The 24,112-nt window shown below is 45.4% G+C and overlaps 1 protein-coding gene across 1 annotated transcript in view; it reads left to right on the forward strand.

Moving 5' to 3' along the window:
• The window catches only part of LOC120051991 (deoxycytidylate deaminase-like), a 47,687-nt gene that overhangs the window by 12,661 nt on the left and 10,914 nt on the right, over nt 1-24,112 (forward strand). The window contains exon 4 of the mRNA XM_038998870.1: nt 9,199-9,315. Coding sequence (XP_038854798.1) covers nt 9,199-9,315 — 117 coding nt within the window. The remainder of the gene's footprint in view (nt 1-9,198; nt 9,316-24,112) is intronic.

Consider the following 24,112-nt stretch of genomic DNA (forward strand, 5'->3'; position numbering starts at 1 on the left):
AGTGGTACATTTTTACATAATTTCCATCAATTCCCATTATTAAAGTGGCTGGAGTTGAGTCAGTATGTTGGCAGCGGCCGCTAAATGTTAGTGGTGGCAGGGGCCTCCCGGGTGGCGCAGTGGTCTAGGGCACTGCATCGCAGTGCTAACTGCGCCACCAGAGTCTCTGGGTTCGCGCCCAGGCTCTGTCGCAGCCGGCCGCGACCGGGAGGTCCGTGGGGCGACGCACAATTGGCATAGCGTCGTCCGGGTTAGGGAGGGTTTGGCCGGTAGGGATATCCTTGTCTCATCGCGCTCCAGCGACTCCTGTGGCGGGCCGGGCGCAGTGCGCGCTAACCAAGGGGGCCAGGTACACGGTGTTTCCTCCGACACATTGGTGCGGCTAGCTTCCGGGTTGGAGGCGCGCTGTGTTAAGAAGCAGTGCGGCTTGGTTGGGTTGTGCTTCGGAGGACGCATGGCTTTCGACCTTCGTCTCTCCCGAGCCCGTACAGGAGTTGTAGCGATGAGACAAGATAGTAATTACTAGCGATTGGATACCACGAAAATTGGGGAGAAAAGGGGATAAAAATAAATAAAAAATGTTAGTGGTGGCTGTTTAACAGTCTGATGGCCTTGAGATAGAAGCTGTTTTTCAGTCTCTCGGTCCCTGCTTTGATGCACCTGTACTGACCTCGCCTTCTGGATGATAGCGGGGTGAACAGGCAGTGGCTTGGGTGGTTGTTGTCCTTGATGATCTTTATGGCCTTCCTGTGACATTGGGTGGTGTAGGTGTCCTGGAGGGCAGGTAGTTTGCCCCCGGTGATGCGTTGTGCAGTCCTCACTACCCTCTGGAGAGCCTTACGGTTGTGGGCGGAGCAGTTGCCGTACCAGGCGGTGATACAGCCCGACAGGATGCTCTCGATTGTGCATCTGTAGAAGTTTGTGAGTGCTTTTGGTGACAAGCCGAATTTCTTCAGCCTCCTGAGGTTGAAGAGGCGCTGCTGCGCCTTCTTCACAACGCTGTCTGTGTGGGTGGACCAATTCAGTTTGTCCGTGATGTGTACACCGAGGAACTTAAAACTTTCCACCTTCTCCACTACTGACCCGTCGATGTGGATAGGGGGGTGCTCCCTCTGCTGTTTCCTGAAGTCCACAATCATCTCCTTTGTTTTGTAGACGTTGAGTGTGAGGTTATTTTCCTGACATCACACTCCGAGGGCCCTCACCTCCTCCCTGTAGGCCGTCTCGTCGTTGTTGGTAATCAAGCCTACCACTAGTGTCATCCGCAAACTTGATGATTGAGTTGGAGGCGTGCATGGCCACGCAGTCGTGGGTGAACAGGGAGTACAGGAGAGGGCTCAGAACGCACCCTTGTGGGGCCCCAGTGTTGAGGATCAGCGGGGTAGAGATGTTGTTACCTACCACTACCTACTATCCCTGCGGTAAGATTTACTTTAATATCACCACAATGAGGAACCTTAGGTTAATGTGAAAACCTACAATATACACAGTGTACAAAATATTAGGAACAACTTCCTTAATTTGGGTTGCACCCCCACCCAATTCGTTGAGGCATAGACTCTACAAGGTGTCGAAAGCATTCCACACGGATGTTGGCCCATGTTGACTCTAATGCTTCCCACAAACCGGTGCGCCTGGCACCTACTACCATACCCCGTTCAAAGGTACTTCAATCTTTTGTCTTCCCCATTTAACCCTATGAATGGCACACCTACACAATCCATGTCTCAAGTCTTAACAATCATTCTATAATGTGTCCCCTTCCTTCCTCTACACTGATTTTGAAGTGGATTTAGCAAGTGACATCAATAAGGGATCATAGCTTTCACCTGGTCAGTCTGTCATGGAAAGAGCAGGTGTTCTTAATGTTTTGTATACTCACTGTATGCTGGTTCCATAACGATGTAAGTCAGAACTAGGTTAAAACAGCATGAGCTTTCCTTGAAATACTTGGAGCATTCGATTGAGCCTATCTGGAGTGCCATATGAGCGGTGTTAGCATTTTTGTGTCTATTCCATTGGTTCCAATGCTCCCAACAAGGTCAATCAATCTTAATTAAAGCATTTGAAGGGAAATGAATGGTTGAACCCAGGCCTGGGCAACATGCCGGCCACTTCAGCAGCTAGTGAACTGTGAACCCCAACTGACATGCTGCTAGGCCATAATCACACTAGCCACTTGAACAGTACTAGCCAGTCCAACATGTGAAGTGTGTGCGGTGATTGACTCCTGCTTTCTCACCCCCCCGATGCCCGGTCTCTCTCGCACTCACAGATGCTAGGCTCCATCTGTCTGGGCCGGCTTTTTCCTCTCAAGACCACATGGTGCGCTTTTTCACACTCATCCTCATTCTCTCTCGCCTCACCTCATAGCTGCCTTTCATTACAGTGCACAACCTCTTTCAAACCAGACAAGCCCTTAACAATAAGCAGTAGTCAATCCCCTGTTGTTGCAAAGGCAGTTGTTGTTTAACGGCGAAAAAAGCGTCACCCGCGCAGACAACACAGCTGAGGCCAACAAAGAAGAGAGGGACTACTCGGCAGCACAGATGGGGTTTTAATGTAACACTGAAGATGGAGGCCGGTGCTCTTAACCCCAACGAGCGGGAAAGGAGAGATGTTTTTGTGCAGTTGTCATGGAAACCAGGTAGTTTGAGGGTGAAATGAGAGCAGGTGGCACACACTGGAAAATAAATGTATTTCTGGGAAAACTATAGAATAGTTGGATGGAAGGTGGAATGCTCTCCTGTCGCCAACTGCTTGCTCGTACTATCGGTTTCTACTTCTGAGAGAGAGCGTGTCCTTGTGAGAGTGAAAGAGCTTTTACAGTGAAATGATTCAGTAGCTATACCTCTGTTCTACAAGGACATCTTGATTCTTGTCTCAGCCCTTGGAAGTCTGAACTAGAAGAAGTGACACAGTTTCACCTGAAGAGGGCGCTGGACACTACAACTTCCAGTTAGTCTCCTTGTCCTCTCAAAACTCAGTGAACGTACACACACACAACCTAGATGGAACTTGCTACTATTGTGTTCTCTCCCAACTTCTGATTTTGATGATATTAGCCCCGACTCTGCCAACCACGACTGGCGTATTTTCAAAATTTGACTTGTAAGCCTTGAGAGCTCATGATAGGTAATAGGACCAATGGGGGCAGTTAGTTTGTGAAGTGAAACAAGTACATCCCTAGTACATAAGTACTTACTAATCATATGCAATTATAACCTATTAGAGATACCTAGGGTGACCAGACATCCCTGTTTTCTGCTGCCAGTCCCCGGTTTTGGTGGTCTGTCCCTGAAAAATGTCCTTGTTGGACCTTTTTATAAGAACGTTTGATTGGTGATGTACTAACCATCCCATGAATAACCATGGCTAGAAAGTGTCTCCAACAGCATAGGCTACCAGACTTGGGTGGTTTTTGAATTACTAGATGGGCTAAGATTAAGAGAACTGGAGGGGTAATCCATTTTGTGTCTTAATTAATGAAAGTATTGGAAAGAACTACAGCGGAAATTGATAGTTAAATATAGTTCCAGGGCATGCCACTTTTTTTACATTTTATTTTATTTTATTTTTTTGCGCGGCTATACCCGTAAAAATAAATAAATAATTACATTCCCAGATTTTCGTTTGATAAATCCGGTCTCCTTACCTAGGGCTTTTCAGAGTCATACTTTTTACTGCAATCACATACAGTAGGACACCGACACATTGAATTGTTTATATACAGTGTAGGCCACTCTTTGGGAAAAAGCTAGACTATTCTGAATGGGTTTCGGTATGGAGTTTAGAAGAGAGAAGGGGGGGTGGGGGAAGAGTGATAGAGAGGGCTGAGGGCACAGTTGGCAGACTGTGGGCAGCAGATGCCAGCGTGGGAGACTATCAGCGGTTGCCATGGCGAGGTGTGAAGAGGCAAAGCACTAAGAGCATTTTGTCAATATTTTGGGGGGGTTGATCTTTTAAACCCTTCCTGACCCCCCCCCCCCCCCCCCTTACAAATAGTGTGTCTCAGAAATGACTTTCTACCTCTATAATATCACAATATGTTGCATTGTCCCACTTTGTTTAACTAGAGGGAATGTATGATCATACTATAATATACAGAGAAGGACAGTATATTCAACACGATTAATACTGCGTCCACCCTTTCTACCTTTTCTAAAAGCTCATTCAGAAAACCCTTTCTTCCTCAGTAACTATTGTCTCTCTGTTCTGTAGATGAATCGTTCTTTAAGTACTGTTTTTTTATTTTTTTATTTTTATTTTTTATTTTTTATAAATTATATCCCCTTTTCTCCCCAATTTTCGTGGTATCCAATCGCTAGTAATTACTATCTTGTCTCATCGCTACAACTCCCGTACAGGCTCGGGAGAGACGAAGGTCGAAAGCCATGCGTCCTCCGAAGCACAACCCAACCAAGCCGCACTGCTTCTTAACACAGCGCGCCTCCAACCCGGAAGCCAGCCGCACCAATGTGTCGGAGGAAACACCGTGCACCCGCCCCCCTCGGTTAGCGCGCACTGCGCCCGGCCCGCCACAGGAGTCGCTGGAGCGCGATGAGACAAGGATATCCCTACCGGCCAAACCCTCCCTAACCCGGACGACGCTAAGCCAATTGTGCGTCGCCCCACGGACCTCTCGGTCGCGGCCGGCTGCGACAGAGCCTGGGCGCGAACCCAGAGACTCTGGTGGCGCAGCTAGCACTGCGAGGCCCTTCTTTAAGTACTGTTAATAAAGAGACTGAGATGAGAATGAGAGGAGAGGAAGTTAAACCGTTCCCTTGGCAGTGACATACACACTCCCTCCCTCAGCAAAACTATCCAGGAATAATAGAAACTCGGTCCTCAGCCCGTAGCCCTGTTCTGCTCCCGACCCGGTTCATTCCTAATGCCTTATTCGGACCCATTCATTTCCTACTAACACAAAGGAATAGCCATGTAATTGCTTGAGCCGATGTAGCAAAGTTAACGGCCCTCTATTTGTCTGCTGTGTCGGTTGGCTCTACAGCCTCTTTCCCACTGGGCACAGTCTTCTTTTGTTTTTGATCTCCCTCGTTCTCTCTCCCTCAATCTCTTTTCTCTGCCTTCCCTCCCTATGCCCTCTCTCCATCTCCCCCCCTCCCTCTCTCTAGTCTCTTCAGGGTTGTGATATCTCTGGTTAGGGGTCAGGCACTCTCTCTGGTGTTCCCTGGCAGCCGAGACAGAATCTATGTTCCAAGTGACTCCCTAGTCCCTATTTAGTGCACTACTTTTGACCAGGGCCTATAGGGAATAGGGTGCAATTTGAGACGCAGACACAATCTAGAGCTTTAGAAGTCACATGACTCGACAAGCCTGTGGGAATCAGGGAAGACATGCGTCTTAATCAGGGTGACTGGCTGTATAGGCCATAGGCTGTAGTGCCGCAATATTCTATTTGTGCTGCAGTGGTTATATTAGCACATTTTGTTTTTTGTGTGAGTGTGTTGACTCTGGGAGAGAGTCCGAATACCCATAGCTGCGTCCTAAATATTTGTACGTTTTGAGTATGCAGGAAAAAATTAAGTTTAATACTATGCGACGTTTTGAAAATTGAGTATACTTTAAATGTCCGGCTGTCATACTCGTGTTGGCTTTGACCATAGCTGAGCAATTAGATAAGGGGATGTGCTACTGAAATCAGCGAATAGCGTGAAACAGCGCAAAGACACATTCTCAGTAAGCGAAAATAGAATGTTTTTTATTATGTGAATTTTCGAAAATGTTGATGGTTTAAATGCCAGGATGTTATACTCATCTCAGCTCTTTATCTAGTAGAATTAGATGCACACTTTTCCACAATGCATTAGAAGAGGTGGGCTGCGAGTGATGGGCCCCATTTTCTCTGAGTAGCCAAACCAAAAAACTAAGCTACTTAATTGGGAAGATGCCGAATAGCGAATCTTCTGCAGCGGTGTTCAAAATGTAGGCTAGGTAGATTTTGTTCTTCTTAAAATTGAGTATTGCATCGTAGGCTTTTTAAAAATATAATTAGTGGATTTCTGTTTTCTCATTGAAAAGTTTCATTTTTCTCTTGGCCTTCTAAACCATCTTTGGATTTCTGACAATGTCGGCACCGGGGACAAGCCTTAGCAGTCATTCTGATCTCGTTCCCAATGATCAGTGCTTTTACTGTATTATGTTGCTGTCCAGCAGTTCTGAATTCGCCATGCACCTGACTGTCCAGGTATTTCTGTGCCATAGCCTTTTGATTTGAACAGTTGACAAGTTTTGGTGTGTGTGTATATACTAGGCTGTTTGATTTAATTGAATATGTTACAGCACTTTGGTTTCACTAATAAATATGTTCAAGTGGAAAATATTTACCTACGGTATAGGTTGAATGTGATAGGCCTACTCAGGCTGGTTCTAAGCAGACTATATCTCCATTCCTATTCCTTTCAGAGTTTAGAGAAATGAATCAAATTGGAAGTGAGCCATTATCAGGCTGGTTAATGTGATGCATGTTTGTTGAATTTTTTAAAATCCACCCGCACTCGGCCCCGCCCCACCTACTCAACCAGTCAGGAGCTGCTACTGCGTTGCGGTCGTGGCATACTGCATACTTTTTACTAAACTGTGTGCTCTAAATAGTATGCGGCGATGAGTACATGCATTGTATGCAGTTTTAAGTATGTAGTACGCTAGTATAGTTATTCGGACATTTTTTTTTTTTTTTAAGGTGCATACAAATACAGGACTCCATGTCGGTTGGCAGGTGGGCAATCTTGATCACTGACCTCTCAATAGCTTCTCTAATTGGCTACAGTGGTCAGAGAGCACCTAACTGACCATCTGCCAGAACACACAAACACACACTTTGCATGTGTGCAGTTTCTCTTACCTAATAGCCCAATGCCTACTACTACAGATATTACAATTGTAGCCTTATAGAAACTTCTGCAGGGCTTTATAGGTTGACAATGTACAGTCCTAACCCTTCAGTGCACTCCAGTCTATCCTTTCAATTCCAGACCCCTCCCTCTGCCTTCCTACAGAAACCCTATACACTGTTCTATTGGGTCACAGGCAGCCTAACATCCGCATGCAATTGGCTACAGGTGTTCCAGAATATTCCATTCCCAGACAGACTGTACGTTAGACGCATCACTGTTTCATCACAGCTTTTTCTAATCGCCACGGGAACCAGATAATTAATCTCCAGAGTTCAGGAGAGAGGGTTCCACGAAAAATATGGAAAGTCAAACTAACTGCCCAGTTAATTTTTGAAGGAGTTCTTTTCGAATTCTTTGTCTCACCGGTAATTGAAAGCAGTTTGAGTTGAGACCTGAAGCTTTGTGTGTGGAGATACCTGACGCTTTAAGGATGTCTCCAGTTAATATGCAGAGGTTAGGGGGGGTTGCTTAGTTTGGAGGACAGAGAGGGAAAGCGAACTGCCGAAAGTAAATGAGTTGGCGAATATCCAGACAGCCCTTTTTTACATTCAAAGGATGTAGGCCTATTTCTTCCTCCAGTCCACTTCAGAATAATTTAGAAGGGTTTAGAGAAACACCCTAGTCTTTTCTGTCTTGTTTTTCTCCCCACCTCTCTCCAAGCTCTTTCATAAAGATATGTTTATGTTTTTGCAGATGGAATATATTGGGCAACATATTGTGCTTAGCTGTGCCCAAGTCTTCTCGTGCTGTTTGCAAAGCTAGGTGAAGAATCACTTATTTCCCCTAATCTATTTCTCACCCACTCTTTCTGGCCAATGGGTGTCTCTCTCCCCTCTTCCTCGCTCTTTCTCTTTCATGCACTCGCTCTCTGCTCTGTATCCACTTCTCGTTAGAAGGAAAAATGTAATGAGATTCTATCTTCAAACACAGGATATGTTCTTCATCCCATCCAGGGGTATCCTAAAAAGCCCTCTTAGGGTTGCCACTGTCCAGGTCCTTGTGGAAATTTGCTGCCCAGTTCATAGCGTGATGCTAGACACAATGTAAAGTTTTTTTTATTTTTATGTAGACATTTCTTTGTGAAACTGGGTAAAGGGGGGGGGACGGGACCTTGTAGAAAATGTCTAATCATCTTCAAAGGGAGATAATTGGCCGTAATAAAGGCTGTAATATGCAATTACAAGGAACAGCAGTCTCGTTAGCCAAGACCACACACACTAACACACTTTCTTAATATCCCTCTTGTCCAGAAGGTCTCATGGTTAGTGGGGATAATTGCCCTCTACCTGGGAAGGCCATTCTGGTAAACCTCAGCTGATTTTTAAGAGCACAAATGGGTCATTTAATTACCTGTTTTCAAGTAACCAACTCTGCAGCTAATTGGGACCAGAAAAGGCTTTTGTGAGGTCCACATTATTAGTCAGTTTTAGGAGCAGTTTTAAAGGGGGATTGGCTGTTGGGTCACAGTGCGGATCACTGTTCATTAACGCTATTCACCAGTGGTGGTAATGGTAACTACCACTGCTCTAATGGTAACTGAGACCAGTGACTGTAACATTAAACAGTGCTCAGGGTAATATCTTATCATGTTCCCCAACAAATACATGCTGCCATGACAACCGATTGCACAAATTCTCCAAGTGAACCATCCCTCGGCTCTTTCTCCCGATTGGGCCTGATCGTATGAGTTCTGCTTGCTTGCTGTGAGCGCAGTGGACCAACGTGCATGTCGTGCCCAGTCGTGCCGTGCTCTGTTGTTGTGCCAAAGCAAATCCGCCGCAGTAGCGGGTGGCGGCGAGGTTGGCTGGCTGGCATGGGGCTAGTGGGGGGGATATGGTAATCACACTACAGTTTGGGGGTTGGTGGGGGTGCTCCGTAATCGGCCACAGTTGCTGATGGGGCAATTCATTTCCCATAATTAACGTTAGGAATGAGTCATTTTATGGCTGCCATGGTGGAGGAAAGAGAAGGCATCTGTTCAACTCAGTACATCACTTTCCACTGGACAATGGGAATTAAGGCCCAAAGTGAGGCTCAAAGTGGAATTGCTGAACTAGGATCAGTTTAGCCTTTTTAGATCAATTAATGAGATTATATGGACGGGGGGGACCTGATCCTAGACCAGTTGATTCATTGTATGTGGCTGTTGGAACTAGGAAAACTCTATCTGCATATTAATACGTCTCTGTTTTTGGTTCACTGCCACCCCTGGTGTGTTGACTTTCTTCCTCCCCTTCTCTCTTCCTCCCCCTCTCTCTCTTCCTCCCCCTCTCTCCTCCAGTGTGCCATGCGGAGCTGAATGCGATCATGAATAAGAACTCAGCGGACGTGAAGGGCTGTTCCATGTACGTGGCTCTGTTCCCCTGCAACGAGTGTGCCAAGCTCATCATCCAAGCAGGTGAGACCCCAGACACACGCAGATGACCACACGTGTGCACTCCTCCTCCTCTCTTTCTATACCTCTTCTCTCAGGGACACACACACTCCTCCCTCTCTCGTCCTTGACTCAGCTATTCACAGCGAGACACTTCTCCTCCTCTTCCACTAAACACATCCTCTTTCTATCTTTTCTCTCTATACATCCCGGTTGACAACCACAATGCATAGCTGTTTAGCTTACCTGACATTGTATTTAGCCGAAGTACCATACAGTATTCACTCTGTACAGTATCAGTTATGCAGGTATTAAGACTAACGCTGACGTGATGGCTTTGATGGATGGGCAGACACACAACAATCATCTGCTAGTCTTCCCTTTTTGATTTAGCTTCCTGCTGTACCGGTGTTTGTTTACCAAATGGCAGTCTATTTTTATTTTTAAATTTTTTATACTAATTCAACTGCAGTGATTGTCCCGAGAGCAATCTCAACAGATTGTCAGCAGAGTGTGTTGGGTGCGTTTGATTATCGACACCACTCGTGCGTGTGCCGTTGTACAGTCTGTGTGTCAAGGTGATTCCGACAGTATGCTCGGCGAGGGAGCGACGTCACACGGGCGATTGGGGACGACCCCTAACGGCGCACAAGGTTTCAAGGGGGGGGTGCAACCCGTACCCCTACCCCTCGTTTGCTCCCTCCCACCTACGATAGAAAGCGAGACGATTATACTCCACAGCCTCCGCCTTTTTCAAACAGCAACACAAACAGCAAGCAGAGCTTCTTTTTCCTCTTTCTCCTTCGCTCCCTCTCTACCGCTTTCTGCCCTTGCTCGAAAAACTTTCCCTCCCCCGTTATCTTCCCACAACCCCCTGCTGTTGCTCCTTAGGCGAGACGCCCTCCTGGAGCTGCATACGGAAGTGAGACACACAGACACAAACACACACACAGAGCTATATATACTGACATGTATGCAGGCATGCATACATACACTCATAACTCCGACACTCTCCTACACACACTATTTCACTCTGATTTACCTTGCCAGGCCCTCTCCTCTCCCCGGCACAGTGGGGTGTAAGCTCCATCTCCAGGCTCCTACTTCATTAAGGAGGGAGTTTATACACCACTTCCCGTTCACCTGCACCTTCAAGAGGAGAGAAGGAAACTAAACAGCAACAAGTGCCGTGCTTCACCAAGGTGGCGTGTGATGACTGTTCGCCCCGCCACTAGAAAAAGCTTTTTTCCTCTCTGAATCTCTTACTAATTCTCTCTTTTTCTTTCCCTTTTTCTCCCCAACTCTCTCTCCTATCTATCTGTCTCACTGTCATAACAGCATGAGGAGAATCAGAGGGTTTAACAATAGATGTGTTTGATATTTACCGTGAAACGTGTTAGTGAATCCGTTAGGCCTACGGAAGGCAGCTGGGCTCAATTCCACAACGCTGCACCTGTTCGTCTGGTTTTAATCTCTCACTCTAGAAATGGGCTTATTTCCATTCAGCCTTGATGACAACTTCTCCATGTGTGGGGTCAAAGAGAGTGTGTTTGAACCTCTGAAACCTAGGGAATATGTTCAAGTACAGCGTGGGCTGCTCTCTCGTGTGTGTGTGTGTGTGTGTGTGTGTGTGTGTGTGTGTGTGTGTGTGTGTGTGTGTGTGTGTGTGTGTGTGTGTGTGTGTGTGTGTGTGTGTGTGTGTGTGTGTGTGTGTGTGTGTGTGTGTGTGTGTGTGTGCGTCATTCTGTCCGGCCTTTGGGTCGTTTGTGTGTTTTAATAAATGCGCCTCACGTACCGACAAACAGAACAGCTCATCTCTCTAAGAACGGTAAGGGATCCTCCGAGTCCTTTTTTTAAGTAACGTTTGCAAGGCCTTGAACGTTAGCCTCTCGGCCCTTCAACGTGTGTGTGTGCGCGCCTTGAACGAAACTCTCTTGGCCTCTCAATACACAGGCTCTTCAGATGAGAGATGGAGGGAAAAAGAGGTGTACTCTTGGCTTTAGGGGGCACTGTGGTCTTATCATTCTCACCGCTCCCCCTCCTTTTCTCTCAGTCTCCAGCAGGACACCCATTCAATCAACGTTTGAACAAATCTCTGTTGGCTTATTTTTTTGGACTGGAGTTCAAATGAGTTGTGCTGCTTCTCAGTAACTGTGTGGAGCCACCCAGAACTCTCTCCAATCTCTTTCCACCTTTTTATCTTTGGCTTTTTTCTATCCTTCTGTTTTTCTCCCATTTTCACTGGCTCTCTTTTATTCACCCAATTACTTACTTTTACTCACTCCTTTCTTCTCCACCCCTTTCTCCTCCACCCCTCCGTTACCAGACAGTTAATGGTACGTAACTATTTTCAGTATAAATCCTCTAAAATCAGCCTCATCTATTATATTCTTAGCCAGTCTCAGTTCTAATGTGAGGAAGCTGCTGCTGTAGCCTGGCCTGACTCCCGCGCCGGTAGTGCTGTAGCCTGGCCTGACTCCCGCGCCGGTAGTGCTGTAGCCTGGCCTGACTCCCGCGCCGGGAGTGCTGTAGCCTGGCCTGACTCCCGCGCCGGTAGTGCTGTAGCCTGGCCTGACTCCCGCGCCGGTAGTGCTGTGTCTTTAGTACTGAGAGTTGTGTTGGTGAAGCGCGACAAACTATCTCTCTTCTCAATCCTCAGCTCAGTTATGCGTTGGTGCATTTAGCCTTAACGCCTCAGTATGGACTTTGAATTGAGGAATCATTATCCGTCTTAAGATCGTTGTATAGAAAATGAAGAATATTTATGTTGACAAGCGGACGGCACTGTCCTAACGCTGTAATTACAACCTAGCAGGTTATCCGTCCTCTGAGTCTACGTAGCTAATTCACTGGTTGCCCCTCTTCACCCCTCTCCTCCCAGTGGCCTCGCTCCCATTGTATTCCCATTAGCTAATCTGGAGGCCTTTTGTTGCTTTCCTAATCCCATTGGAATGCTCCTCCATAGTGTCTCCCTCCCTCTCCTGTTTATGACTGGCCCATTACAAGACCTGCTATTTTAAGTCACTTCAAATAAAAAATCTAATAACATTTTATTTGCCAAATACAACTCTTGTAGATTTAACTGTGAAATGCTTGCTTACAACCCCTCACAACAATGCAGAGTTTAAAAATTAAATGGTAACACACGAGGAATAAAATACAAGAATGGAGCTATATACAGGGAGTCCCAGTACCAGATTAATGTGCAGATGTAGATGCACTATATATACACAAGTATGTGGACACCCCTTCTGGATTGGATTTGGCTATTTCAGCCACACCTGTTCCTGACAGGTGTATAAAATCGAGAACACAGCCATGCAATCTCCATAGCCATACTTTGGTAGTAGAATGGCCTTACTGAAGAGGATGCCACCTTTCCAACAAGTCAGTTTGTCACATTTCTGCCCTGGTAGAGCTGCCCCAGTCAACTGTAAGTGCTGTTATTGTGGAGTGGAAACGTCTAGGAGCAACAACGGCTCATGAAGTGGTAGGCCACACAAGCTTACAGAACGGGACCGCCGAGGGCTAAAAATTGTCTATCCTCAGTTGCAACACTCACTACAGAGTTCCAAACTGCCTCTAAAAGCAACGTCAGCACAATAACTGTTTTTTCGAGAGTTTAATGAAATGGGTTTCCATGGCCGAGCAGCCGCGCACAAGCCTAAGATTACTATGCGCAATGCCAAGCGTCGGTTGGAGTGGTGTAAAGCTCGCCGCTGTTGGACTCTGGTGCAATGGATATGGGTTCTCTGGAGTGATGAATCACGCTTCACCATCTGGCAGTCCGACGGACAAATCTGGGTTCGGGGGATGCCAGAAGAACTTTACCTGCCCAAATGCATAGTGCCAACTGTAAAGTTTGATGGAGGAGGAATAATGGTCTAGGGCTGTTTTTCATGGTTCGGGTGGCTAGGCCCTTTAGTTCCAGTGAAGGGAAATCTTAACACTGCAGCATACATTCTAGACGATTCTGTGCTTCCAACTTTGTGGCAACAGTTTGAGGAAGGCCCTTTCCTGTTTCAGCATGACAATGTCCCTGTGCAGAACGCAAGGTCCATACAGAAATGGTTTGTCGAGATCGGTGTGGAAGGACTTGACTTTCCTGCACAGAGCCCTGACCTATACCCCATCGACCACCTTTTGGATGAATTGGAATGCCGACTGTGAGCCACGCCTAATCGCCCAACATCAGTACCCGACCTCACTAATGCTCTTGTGTTTGAATGAAAGCAAGCCCCCACTTCACTGTTCCACCATCTAGTGGAAAGCCTTCCCAGAAGAGTGGAGGCTGTTTATTTAAAAAAAAAAATATTTCACCTTTATTTAAGCAGGTAGGCCAGTTGAGAACAAGTTCTCATTTACAACTGCGACCTGGCCAAGATAAAGCAAAGCAGTGCGACAAAAAAACAACAGTTACACGTGGGATAAACAAACGTACAGTACATAACACAATAGAAAAATCTATATACGGTGTGGAGTGGAGGCTGTTATAACAACAAAGGGGGGACCGACCCCATATTTATGCCCATGATTTAGGAATAAAATGTTTGACGAGCAGGTGTCCACATACTTCTGGTCATGTAGTGTATATACATTAAAGGTGTGTGTGTACTGTTCTTTCCATGACAGACTGACCAGGTGAAAGCTACAATCCCTTATTGATGTCATTTGTTAAATCTACTTCAATCAGTGTAGATGAAAGGTAGGAGACGGGTTAAAGAATGGTTTTTAAGCCTTGAGACAAGAGACATCGCATTCTGAGGATGAATGGGCAAGACAAAAGATTTGAGTGCCTTTTGAATGGGGTAAAGTAGTAGGTGCCAGGCGCACCGTTTCAGTGTGCCAAGAACCGGAACGCTGTTGGGTTTTTCACACAACAGTTTTCTGTGTGTATCAAGAAAGGTGCAACTCAATATTAAGGTGTTCCTAATGTTTTCTACACTCAGTGTATAGTCTAGTAAGTGTGCGTAGGGCCAGGAATATAGTTCAGGTACCATTAATTCACTATTTAGCAGTCTTATGGCTTGTGGGTAGAAGATTTCTTGGAGCCTGTTGGTCGGGGAGCCGGTACCCTTTGCCGGGACGGTAGCAAAGTGAACAGTCTATGGTTTGGGTGACTGGAGTCTTGGCAATTTTTTGGGCCTTCCGTGATATAGAGGTTCTGAATTACAGGGAGCTTGGCCCAAGTGATGTACTAGGCTGTCCGCACCACCCTCTGTAGCGCTTTGCTGTCAAGGAAGGTGCATTTGCCATACCAAGTGGTGAGGCAGCTAGTCAAGATGCTCTCGATGGTGCAGCTGTAGAACTTTTTGAGGATCCGAAGGCCCATGAAAAGTCTTTTCAGCCTCCTGAGGGGGAGGAGGCGCTGCCGTGCCCTCTTCGTGGGTATGTGTGGACCATGTTAAGTCCTTAGTGATGTGGATGCCAAGGAACTTGAAGCTCTCGACCCGCTCTACAACAGCCCTGTCAGTGGATGGGAGCGTGCTCTCCCTTGTTTCTCCTATTGTCCCAATCAGCTCCTTGGTCTTACTGACGTTGAGGGAGAGGCTGTTGTCCTGGCACCACACTGCTAAGTCTCTGACCTCCTCCCTGTAGGCTGACTCATTGCCCTCCGTGATCAGGCCTACCGCCGTCGTGTCATCCGCAAACTCAATGGTGTCGGAGTCGTGCACCGCAACGCAGTTGTGGGTGAACAAGGAGTAATAAGCACACACCCCTGAGGGGCCCCCGTATTGAGGGTCAACGTGGCATAGATGTTGTTGCCTACCCTCACCACGGGGCCCGTCAGGAAGTCCAGGATCCAGTTGCAGAGGGAGGGGCTCAGTTCCAGGGGCCCTAGCTTGGAGGGGACGATGGTGTTGAATAAACATCATTCTCAAAGTTATTTCCCCTCTTTTCCAGAAATTGCGTCATCTGTGGATCTGTTGTAGCGGGTCTGGGATGATGGTGTTGATGTGGGTCATGACCACCCTTTCAAAGCACTTTGTAACTACGTATGTGAGTGCCTCAGGGCGATTAGTCATTTAGGCAGGTTACCTTGGAGCTCTTTGGAACAAGGATAATGGTGGTCATCTTGAAACATGTTGTGATTACAGACTGGGACAAGGAGAGAAAATGTATGTGAAGACACTTGCCAGCTGGTCTGCGCGTGCTTTGTGAACACGGCCTAGTATTCCGTCTGACCTGGCGACCTTGTGAACATTTTGCTCACATTGTCCACTAAGAGCAGGTTCACACAGTAATCCGGAAGGCACAGTGTTATATTCCTCGAAGCGAGCATAAAAGGCATTTAGCTCGTTTGGGAGTTCTACATCGCTGGGCAACTCATGGCTGGGTTTCCCTTTTTGTAATCCGTTATCTTCAAGCCCTGCCACATACGACAAGCGTCGGAGCCAGTGGAATAGGATTCCACCTTCCTCCTATATTGTCCTTTTGCATGTTTGATGTCTTGTTGGAGGTCATAGAGGGCTTTCTTGTATGTGTCCGTGTCCTGTTCCTTGTAAAGCTCTATTACAGCTCTGATATTGCCTGTAATACATGGTTTTTGGTTTGGATACGTTCTTATAGTCACTGTGGGGATGACATCTATGCACTTATTGATGAACCTGTGGCTTTTGTGGTAAACTCCTCAATGCTATCAGATGAATCCTGGAACAAATCCCAGTCTGTACTAGCAAAACATCCTCGCGTCTGCTTTATCCAACCACTTCCGTATTGAGCGCATCGCTGTACTTCCTGTTTTGAGCATTTGTTTGTAAACAGGAAGCAGGAGAATGGAGTCATGGTCAGATTTTCCGAAATGAGGATGAGGGAGGGGCTTGTGTGCATTTCTGTGGGTAGTTTTAGCGCCCCTAGTGGCGCGTTGATAGAAGTGCGGTAGAACAGTTTCAAGCGCCCAACGTTAAAGTCTCCGCTCACCAGAAACATTTCCTCTGGGTAAGCTGCTTGTTGTTTGTTTATGGCCCCATACAGTTTGAGTGCCAGAGTGGTGTTGGCTTGTGGAGGGATGTAGACAGCTGTGATAATTACAGATGAGAACTCTTGGTCGGTAAAAAGGTCTGCAGCTCACCATGACCTATTATATTCACCAGGTGAGCAAAAGCTAGAGATTTTCTTCACACTTGAAGCAGCACACCAGTTATTTTGGGGAAAAAACACTCCACCTTCTTTCGACTTCCCGACGCTGCCGTCCGATCCTGACGCTGCCGTCCGATCCTGCCGCTGCATGGAGAATCCACCGTGTACTACGTGCATAGCGTCATCATCCAGCCACGTTTCAATAAGACATGATACTGCAGCTTTTCAAGCCTCTCTGATAGGAGACTCTCGAACGAAGCTCATCCGTGTTATTCTCAAGTGATTTGCCAATAGAACGGAAGGGAGCGCCATTCGGCTTTCACTTCGCCTCAATTTCACCTCGTCTCCCACGTCTACGCCTGCAGTGTTTTGGTAGCCCATGGAACAAAGGAATAGGGTCCGGTATGAAGTCAAAATCTAGGTTAGTAGCTGTTGATCTGATGTCCAGAAGTGCTTCGGCGGTCTCATGTGGCGATATGAGCATTCTGTACAAAAAAAGTAAAGATAATCACCATAGAAGTCACTATATAGTACATTTGAGTTGGAACTCGTAAGATGACGCCCTTCCTTCCTTCCACTTAGCCATAACGAGAAGTCGCTTTCTTCCTCACCTCAGATTTCCCTTGCCTTCTCGCTCCTCTTTCTCATTCGGTCTCTCGACTGCCACGTATTAGTCTCCCCTTTTTTCTCCTTTTTTCCTTTTGCTTTCCTTGACTGATATTGGTCTCTCTCCTCCCTGTCGTAGCTGGTCAAAAGGATGCTTAAAACATGGATTCATGGGAGTCTCCTCAGTCTACTGGGCTTGGACTGACTCCCCAGCGCCTGCCTGCCATCCTTCTCTGCCATCTTGTCACTTTGGGATGCGTCTGTCACAGGCACATGCTCTCACAGGCATGCACCCGCGCACACACACACACACACCAACTTCCACTACCACTCTTGTGAGAGTGGGATGATTTGAAATGTTCTAAAGTTTTAGTCTAGTCCCAAATGGCTAGCTACCCTACCCCCTCCTCCCTCTCTTCTGAACTACTTAAGCTGCCCTCAATGGACAAGTCATTGTTGTGGAACGTTCCAGAATGTTATTTTTTTTTACTACTCAAAAGGTCTCTCTGGTTCCAACTAGAGTTTTCCATCCCAGCATGACTGGTCACTAGTTTTCCGGTGTTTCTGGTTAGTTTGATAGCAACAATATCAAATAACGTTTGATTTGTCACATGCGCCAAATACAACGGGTCTAGACTTTACAATTAAATGCTTGTTTACGAGCCCTCTTAAAAATAAGAGTGTGCAAAGCTGTTAAGGCAAAGGGTGGCTACTTTGAAGAATCTCTGAAATATATTTTGATTTAACACTTTTTTGGTTACTACATGATTCCATATGTGTTATTTCATAGTTTTGATGTCTTCACTATTATTCTACAATGTAGAAAATAGTAAAAATAAAGAAAAACCCTTGAATTAGTAGGTGTTCTGAAACTTTTGACCGGTAGTGTGTGTGTGTGTGTGTTTTTTATATACAGTGGGGCAAAAAAGTATTTAGTCAGCCACCAATTGTGCAAGTTCTCCTACTTAAAAAGATGAGAGGCCTGTAATTTTCATCATAGGTACACTTCAACTATGATAGACAAAATGAGGGAAGAAAATCACATTGTAGGATTTTTAATGAATTTATTTGCAAATTATGGTGGAAAATAAGTATTTGGTCACCTACAAACAAGCAAGATTTCTGGCTCTCACAGACCTGTAACTTCTTCTTTAAGAGGCTCCTCTGTCCTCCACTCGTTACCTGTATTAATGGCACCTGTTTGAACTTGTTATCAGTATAAAAGACACCTGTCCACAACCTCAAACAGTCACACTCCAAACTCCACTATGGCCAAGACCAAAGAGCTGTCAAAGGACACCAGAAACAAAATTGTAGACCTGCACCAGGCTGGGAAGACTGAATCTGCAATAGGTAAGCAGCTTGGTTTGAATAAATCAACTGTGGGAATAATTATTAGGAAATGGAAGACATACAAGACCACTGATAATCTCCCTCGATCTGGGGCTCCACGCAAGATCTCACCCCGTGGGGTCAAAATGATCACAAGAACGGTGAGCAAAAATCCTAGAACCACACGGGGGGACCTAGTGAATGACCCGCAGAGAGCTGGGACCAAAGTAACAAAGCCTACCATCAGTAACACACTACCCTGCCAGGGACTCAAATCCTGCAGTGCCAGACGTGTCCCTCTGCTTAAGCCAGTACATGTCCAGGCCCGTCTGAAGTTTGCTAGAGAGCATTTGGATGATCCAGAAGAAGATTGGGAGAATGTCATATGGTCAGATGAAACCAAAATATTACTTTTTGGTAAAAACTCAACTAGTCTTGTTTGGAGGACAAAGAATGCTGAGTTGCATCCAAAGAACACCATACCTACTGTGAAGCATGGGGGTGGAAACATCATGCTTTGGGGCTGTTTTTCTGCAAAGGGACCAGGACGACTGATCAGTGTAAAGGAAAGAATGAATGGGGCCATGTATCGTGAGATTTTGAGTGAAAACCTCCTTCCATCAGCAAGGGCATTGAAGATGAAACGTGGCTGGGTCTTTCAGCATGACAATGATCCCAAACACACCGCCCGGGCAACGAAGGAGTGGCTTCGTAAGAAGCATTTCAAGGTCCCCATAGAAAATGGGGAATTTGCAAAATGGCGGACGGAAGACAGGGTGGTGCGGCAGGTGCCGCTTCTCATTCGAATGCTGTAATTTTATCTAAACCATCAGGTGTACGCCGACCCCAGCTAAGTAACTCATGCAAAGAGTTAAAGCGCAATTATGTGTTTTATCTCCAGTACTCTGCCATGATTGTCAGTTATGTAGCTGCTCTACTGATAATCTCAGTGCGTCCTTGCTGGGATGACACAATCAGTCTACTACCGGAGAATATTAACACCAAACACATTGGTTCACCGTTCCACGGGAGCGGACAGTACACAGCATACCATAATGTTCTGAATAATGGCCAAGTCTACCTCGCTCCTTATTCTACTGAACCGCTTAGGCGCAACAAACACAAGTCCAACATTTATCGGAAACTGTTAAACTACCTGTTCACTACCCTCCTGCTCTCCGGGGATGTGCAACTCAATCCTGGGCCCAACATCACCGAGCCAGCGATACGCACCGGAGTGGGAAGCGGTGGATGGCCTCGTCCACTGATCGTCGCCGCTGTGGAAGTGGGTGAGTGCTATGGTCCTATGGTTTCTCTCGACTCACCCGGCTCCAGGATAGATTTTGACTCTTCAAACATACCAAAGTCGCTATATGCGATCCCTGACTCTGCTTCTGGTACGCAAGCTGTTTTAATTAGTTCCCCGCATCCAGTGCAGGCGGGAGGGATTGTTAATTGCGCTACCGAACTGCCCCTAATCAAAACGAAACAAAACGGCCTAAACCCAGCCGTCAGAAAACACAGAAAATGTAACTTTTTTCAATGTGTCAATCACTCTCGAGTCATCTGGGACCCACGAGCTAAGCCCAAGGGACTACTAGGGGGGCACTTGAACATTCGTAGTGTCATTCCAAAAAGTGATCAAATTCAACATCTATTCACAGACTCCAACCTTGACTTTCTCTGCCTCTCAGAGACATGGCTCCATAAAAACTCCATCTGCTGCTTTGATTGTGCCTGGCTACAATGTTTTCAGGAGAGACAGGACTGAAGGAAGAGGAGGGGGTGTGATGATTTACATTAAAGAACATATCCGATGTAAACAAATTGAGTGGTCATGTGATAATGAACTAGAATGTATTGGCCTGAACATTACACTGTCTCCCCAAATGTCTTTTACCCTCATTGGAATGTATAGGCCACCTTCCACCAAAAGTGTGTTTTTTGATCAGTTTAATAACATGCTTAGGGAATGTGATTTTGGGAAAGAGGTCATCTTAATGGGAGATTTTAACATTAATTATGAAGACAAGTGTTGTAGGAAAACCCTCAAACGGATCACTAATGCCTTTGACCTTACACAGCTAGTTAAAGGGCCAACCAGGGTGACTTGTTGCTCTAAAACACAGATTGATTTGGTGTTCAGTAATAAACCAGAGAGAGTGACTAAATCATTCAATATGGTTACTGGGCTATCTGATCATAATCTGACACTTATAGCCAGAAAGCTGTCTAAAAGCAGGTTTAACCTCTCTACTGTTAGAAAGCCTGATCAACTAAGAATACCTAAGAGTGAATTAAGCTATTTTGAAAACGCAATTAAGGGAATTAACTGGAATGATCTCTTGTCCTATGCAGACGTGGAAGCTGATAGTCAAGTTTTTCTATCCACAATCCAGACTACATTAAATGGTTTCCTAAAGAAAATCAAATCCAAACCTGGCCAAAAGAGCACTCTTCCTTGGCTAAATGGAGAAATCTGGAAATTGATGAAAGAACGAGATTATTATCTAAAAATAGCCCTAAGATCCAAATTAGAGCATGACAGACGTAGGTTTACCATGTTGAGAAATAAGGTGATGAAAGAAATCAGACAGGCCAAGGCAAACTTTTTTATTAACATAATTGGTGAAGCAAAGGGAAATTCTAAACTGATCTGGGAGAATCTAAAAAAGTTAACAGGGAAAGACCATAGTAACACTGCAAAAAGACTAGAAATCATGGTGAATAACAATCTAACACAGGATGCAGTCGAAATAGCAATAGCCTTCAATTCCTACTTTATTGACTCTGTCAGGGTACTGACACAGAACCCCTCCACTGGTTTCTTGGGCTCAGTGCTAGTAAATGATGCTCAACCTGTCTTCATCATAAGGGAGGTTTCTGAGTCAAAGGTGGACAAGGTGATTAGCTCACTAAAGAACTCTAAAGCCAAAGATGTGTTTGGGATGGAGTCTACCTTTCTTAAAAACTACAAAGAGTCACTCATTGGCCCCATTACTAAGGTCACCAACACATCTATTGGTCTCGGGGTGTTTCCAAGGGTATGGAAGTCGGCCATAATAACGGCCATCTTTAAATCAGGCGACCCTGCTGACGTGAGTAACTACAGGCCCATTAGTATACTACCTGTGGTGTCAAAGGTTGTTGAAAAGTGTGTAGCAGAACAACTGATTGCCCACCTCAACAACAGCCCCTTCACATTACACTCCATGCAGTTTGGCTTCAGAGCGAAACACTCCACAGAAACGGCCAACTGCTTTCTTCTGGAAAATGTGAAGTCCAAGATGGACAAAGGGGGCGTTGTTGGGGCTGTGTTTCTGGACCTAAGGAAGGCTTTTGATACTGTTAACCATGAGATTCTCATCACAAAATTGTCCAAGTTCAACTTTTCCCCCGATGCCTTGAGATGGATGAAATCATACCTTGAAGGCAGAACTCAGTGTGTCAGAGTGAGCAATGAGCTGTCGCCCACTCTTAGCTATGATGTGGGTGTGCCCCAAGGGTCAATACTGGGGCCCCTCCTGTTCAGCCTGTACATTAATGATCTGCCTTCTGTCTGTACTGGGTCTGAAGTTCAAATGTATGCAGATGATACAGTGATATATGTGCATGCAAAGAGCAAACAACAAGCTGCACAAGAACTCACTACTGTAATGGTCCAGGTTACAAAGTGGCTCAGTGACTCGTGTTTGCATCTCAATGTGAAAAAAACTGTTTGCATGTTCTTCACAAAGAGGGCAACAGATGCTACTGAGCCAGATGTCTATGTGTCAGGGGAGAAGCTCCAGGTGGTATCTGATTTTAAGTACCTTGGCATCATACTTGATTCCAACCTCTCTTTTAAAAAGCATGTGAAAAAGGTAATTCAAATAACCAAATTCAACCTAGCTAATTTCCGATTTATACGAAATTGTTTGACTACAGAGGTAGCAAAACTGTACTTCAAATCTATGATACTCCCCCACTTAACATACTGCTTGACTAGTTGGGCCCAAGCTTGCTGTACAACAGTAAGACCTATTCAGTCTGTCTACAAACAGGCTCTCAAAGTGCTTGATAGGAAGCCCAATAGCCATCATCACTGTTACATCCTCAGAAAGCATGAGCTCCTGAGTTGGGAAAATCTTGTGCAATACACCGATGCATGTCTTGTATTCAAGATCCTAAATGGCTTGGCTCCCCCTCCACTCAGTATTTTTGTTAAACAGAAAACCCAAACATATGGCAGCAGATCTACAAGGTCTGCCATGAGAGGTGACTGTATAGTTCCCCTAAGGAAAAGCACCTTTAGTAAATCCGCTTTTTCTGTGAGAGCTTCCCATGTCTGGAATACACTGCCATCAGACACACATAACTGCACCACATATCACACTTTCACAAAATGCTTGAAGACATGGCTAAAGGTCAATCAGATTTGTGAACATGGTCCCTAGCTGTGTGTTGCCGCTTTCCATGTCTGTTGTCTGTAACTTGTGAGGTGTGGAAACACTTTGTTGCTTTTATGAATTTTGTCTTGCTGCTTTTTGTTCTATGTTGCTCTGTCTGTATGCTACGTCTTGCTTGTCCTATGTTGCTATGTCTGTATGCTATGTCTTGTTCTATGTTGCTATTGTCTATATTGTAATTGTTTTTAATAACCTGCCCAGGGACTGCGGTTGAAAATTAGCCGGCTGGCTAAAACCGGCACTTTTACTGAAACGTTGATTAATGTGCACTGTCCCTGTAAAAATAAACTCAAAATCTTTGGAGAGAGTTGAAAGTCCGTGTTGCCCAGCAACAGCCCCAAAACATCACTGCTCTAGAGGAGATCTGCATGGAGGAATGGGCCAAAATACCAGCAACAGTGTGTGAAAACCTTGTGAAGACTTACAGAAAACATTTGACCTCTGTCATTGCCAACAAAGGGTATATAACAAAGTATTGAGAAACTTTTGTTATTGACCAAATACTTAATTTCCACCATAATTTGCAAATAAATTCATTAAAAATCCTATGTGATTTTCTGGATTTTTTTTTCTCATTTTGTCTGTCATAGTTGAAGTGTACCTATGATGAAAATTACAGGCCTCTCTCATCTTTTTAAGTGGGAGAACTTGCACAATTGGTGGCTGACTAAATACTTTTTTGCCCCACTGTATATATATATATTTATTCATATTTTGGCTGCAATATATTTGTCTTTGTGAGTCTGCATAGAGCCAATGCAGATAGTCCGGGTAACTATTTAGCGTTCTTAAGGCTTGGGGATTGAAGCTGTCTCTGAGCCTTTTGGTCTGAGATCTGATGATCCGGTGACATTTGCCAGACGTTAGCAGAGTGAACAGTTTATGACTTTAGTCTTTGGCAATTTCGGGCCTGCCTTTTACACCGCCTGATCTAGAAGTCCTGGATGGCAGGGAGCTCGGCCCCAGTGATGTACTGGGCAGTCCGCACAACCCTCTAGCGCTTTGCGGTCTGTTATCAGTTCAAATGTATTGTTTCTCCGTCTTCAATCTACAAAATGTTTTTCTTTTTTGCAAGTCTGTTGTCTTGGCAACGACTAGAGATGGATAAAAGGCTTTGTTTTTTTTAGACATGATAAATGACACAGTGTGCCGTGCAGGCCTTTTCTTTTGACAGTATCTACAGAGGCATCGGTTTTCTAAAAGGTTGGGATGTGCATATCACCTTCAGTATACTTCACAATAAATAGATATCTCCCAGACGCAGAGAGAGAAAACAAATGTGCTTTATTTAAAGATATTTTCCTTCTTACGTTTTTATATTTAAAATATGGATCTGTTTTCCTCTGTTGCTTCAC

Source organism: Salvelinus namaycush, chromosome 8, assembly GCF_016432855.1.
Source record: "Salvelinus namaycush isolate Seneca chromosome 8, SaNama_1.0, whole genome shotgun sequence".
Lineage (NCBI taxonomy): Eukaryota > Metazoa > Chordata > Actinopteri > Salmoniformes > Salmonidae > Salvelinus > Salvelinus namaycush.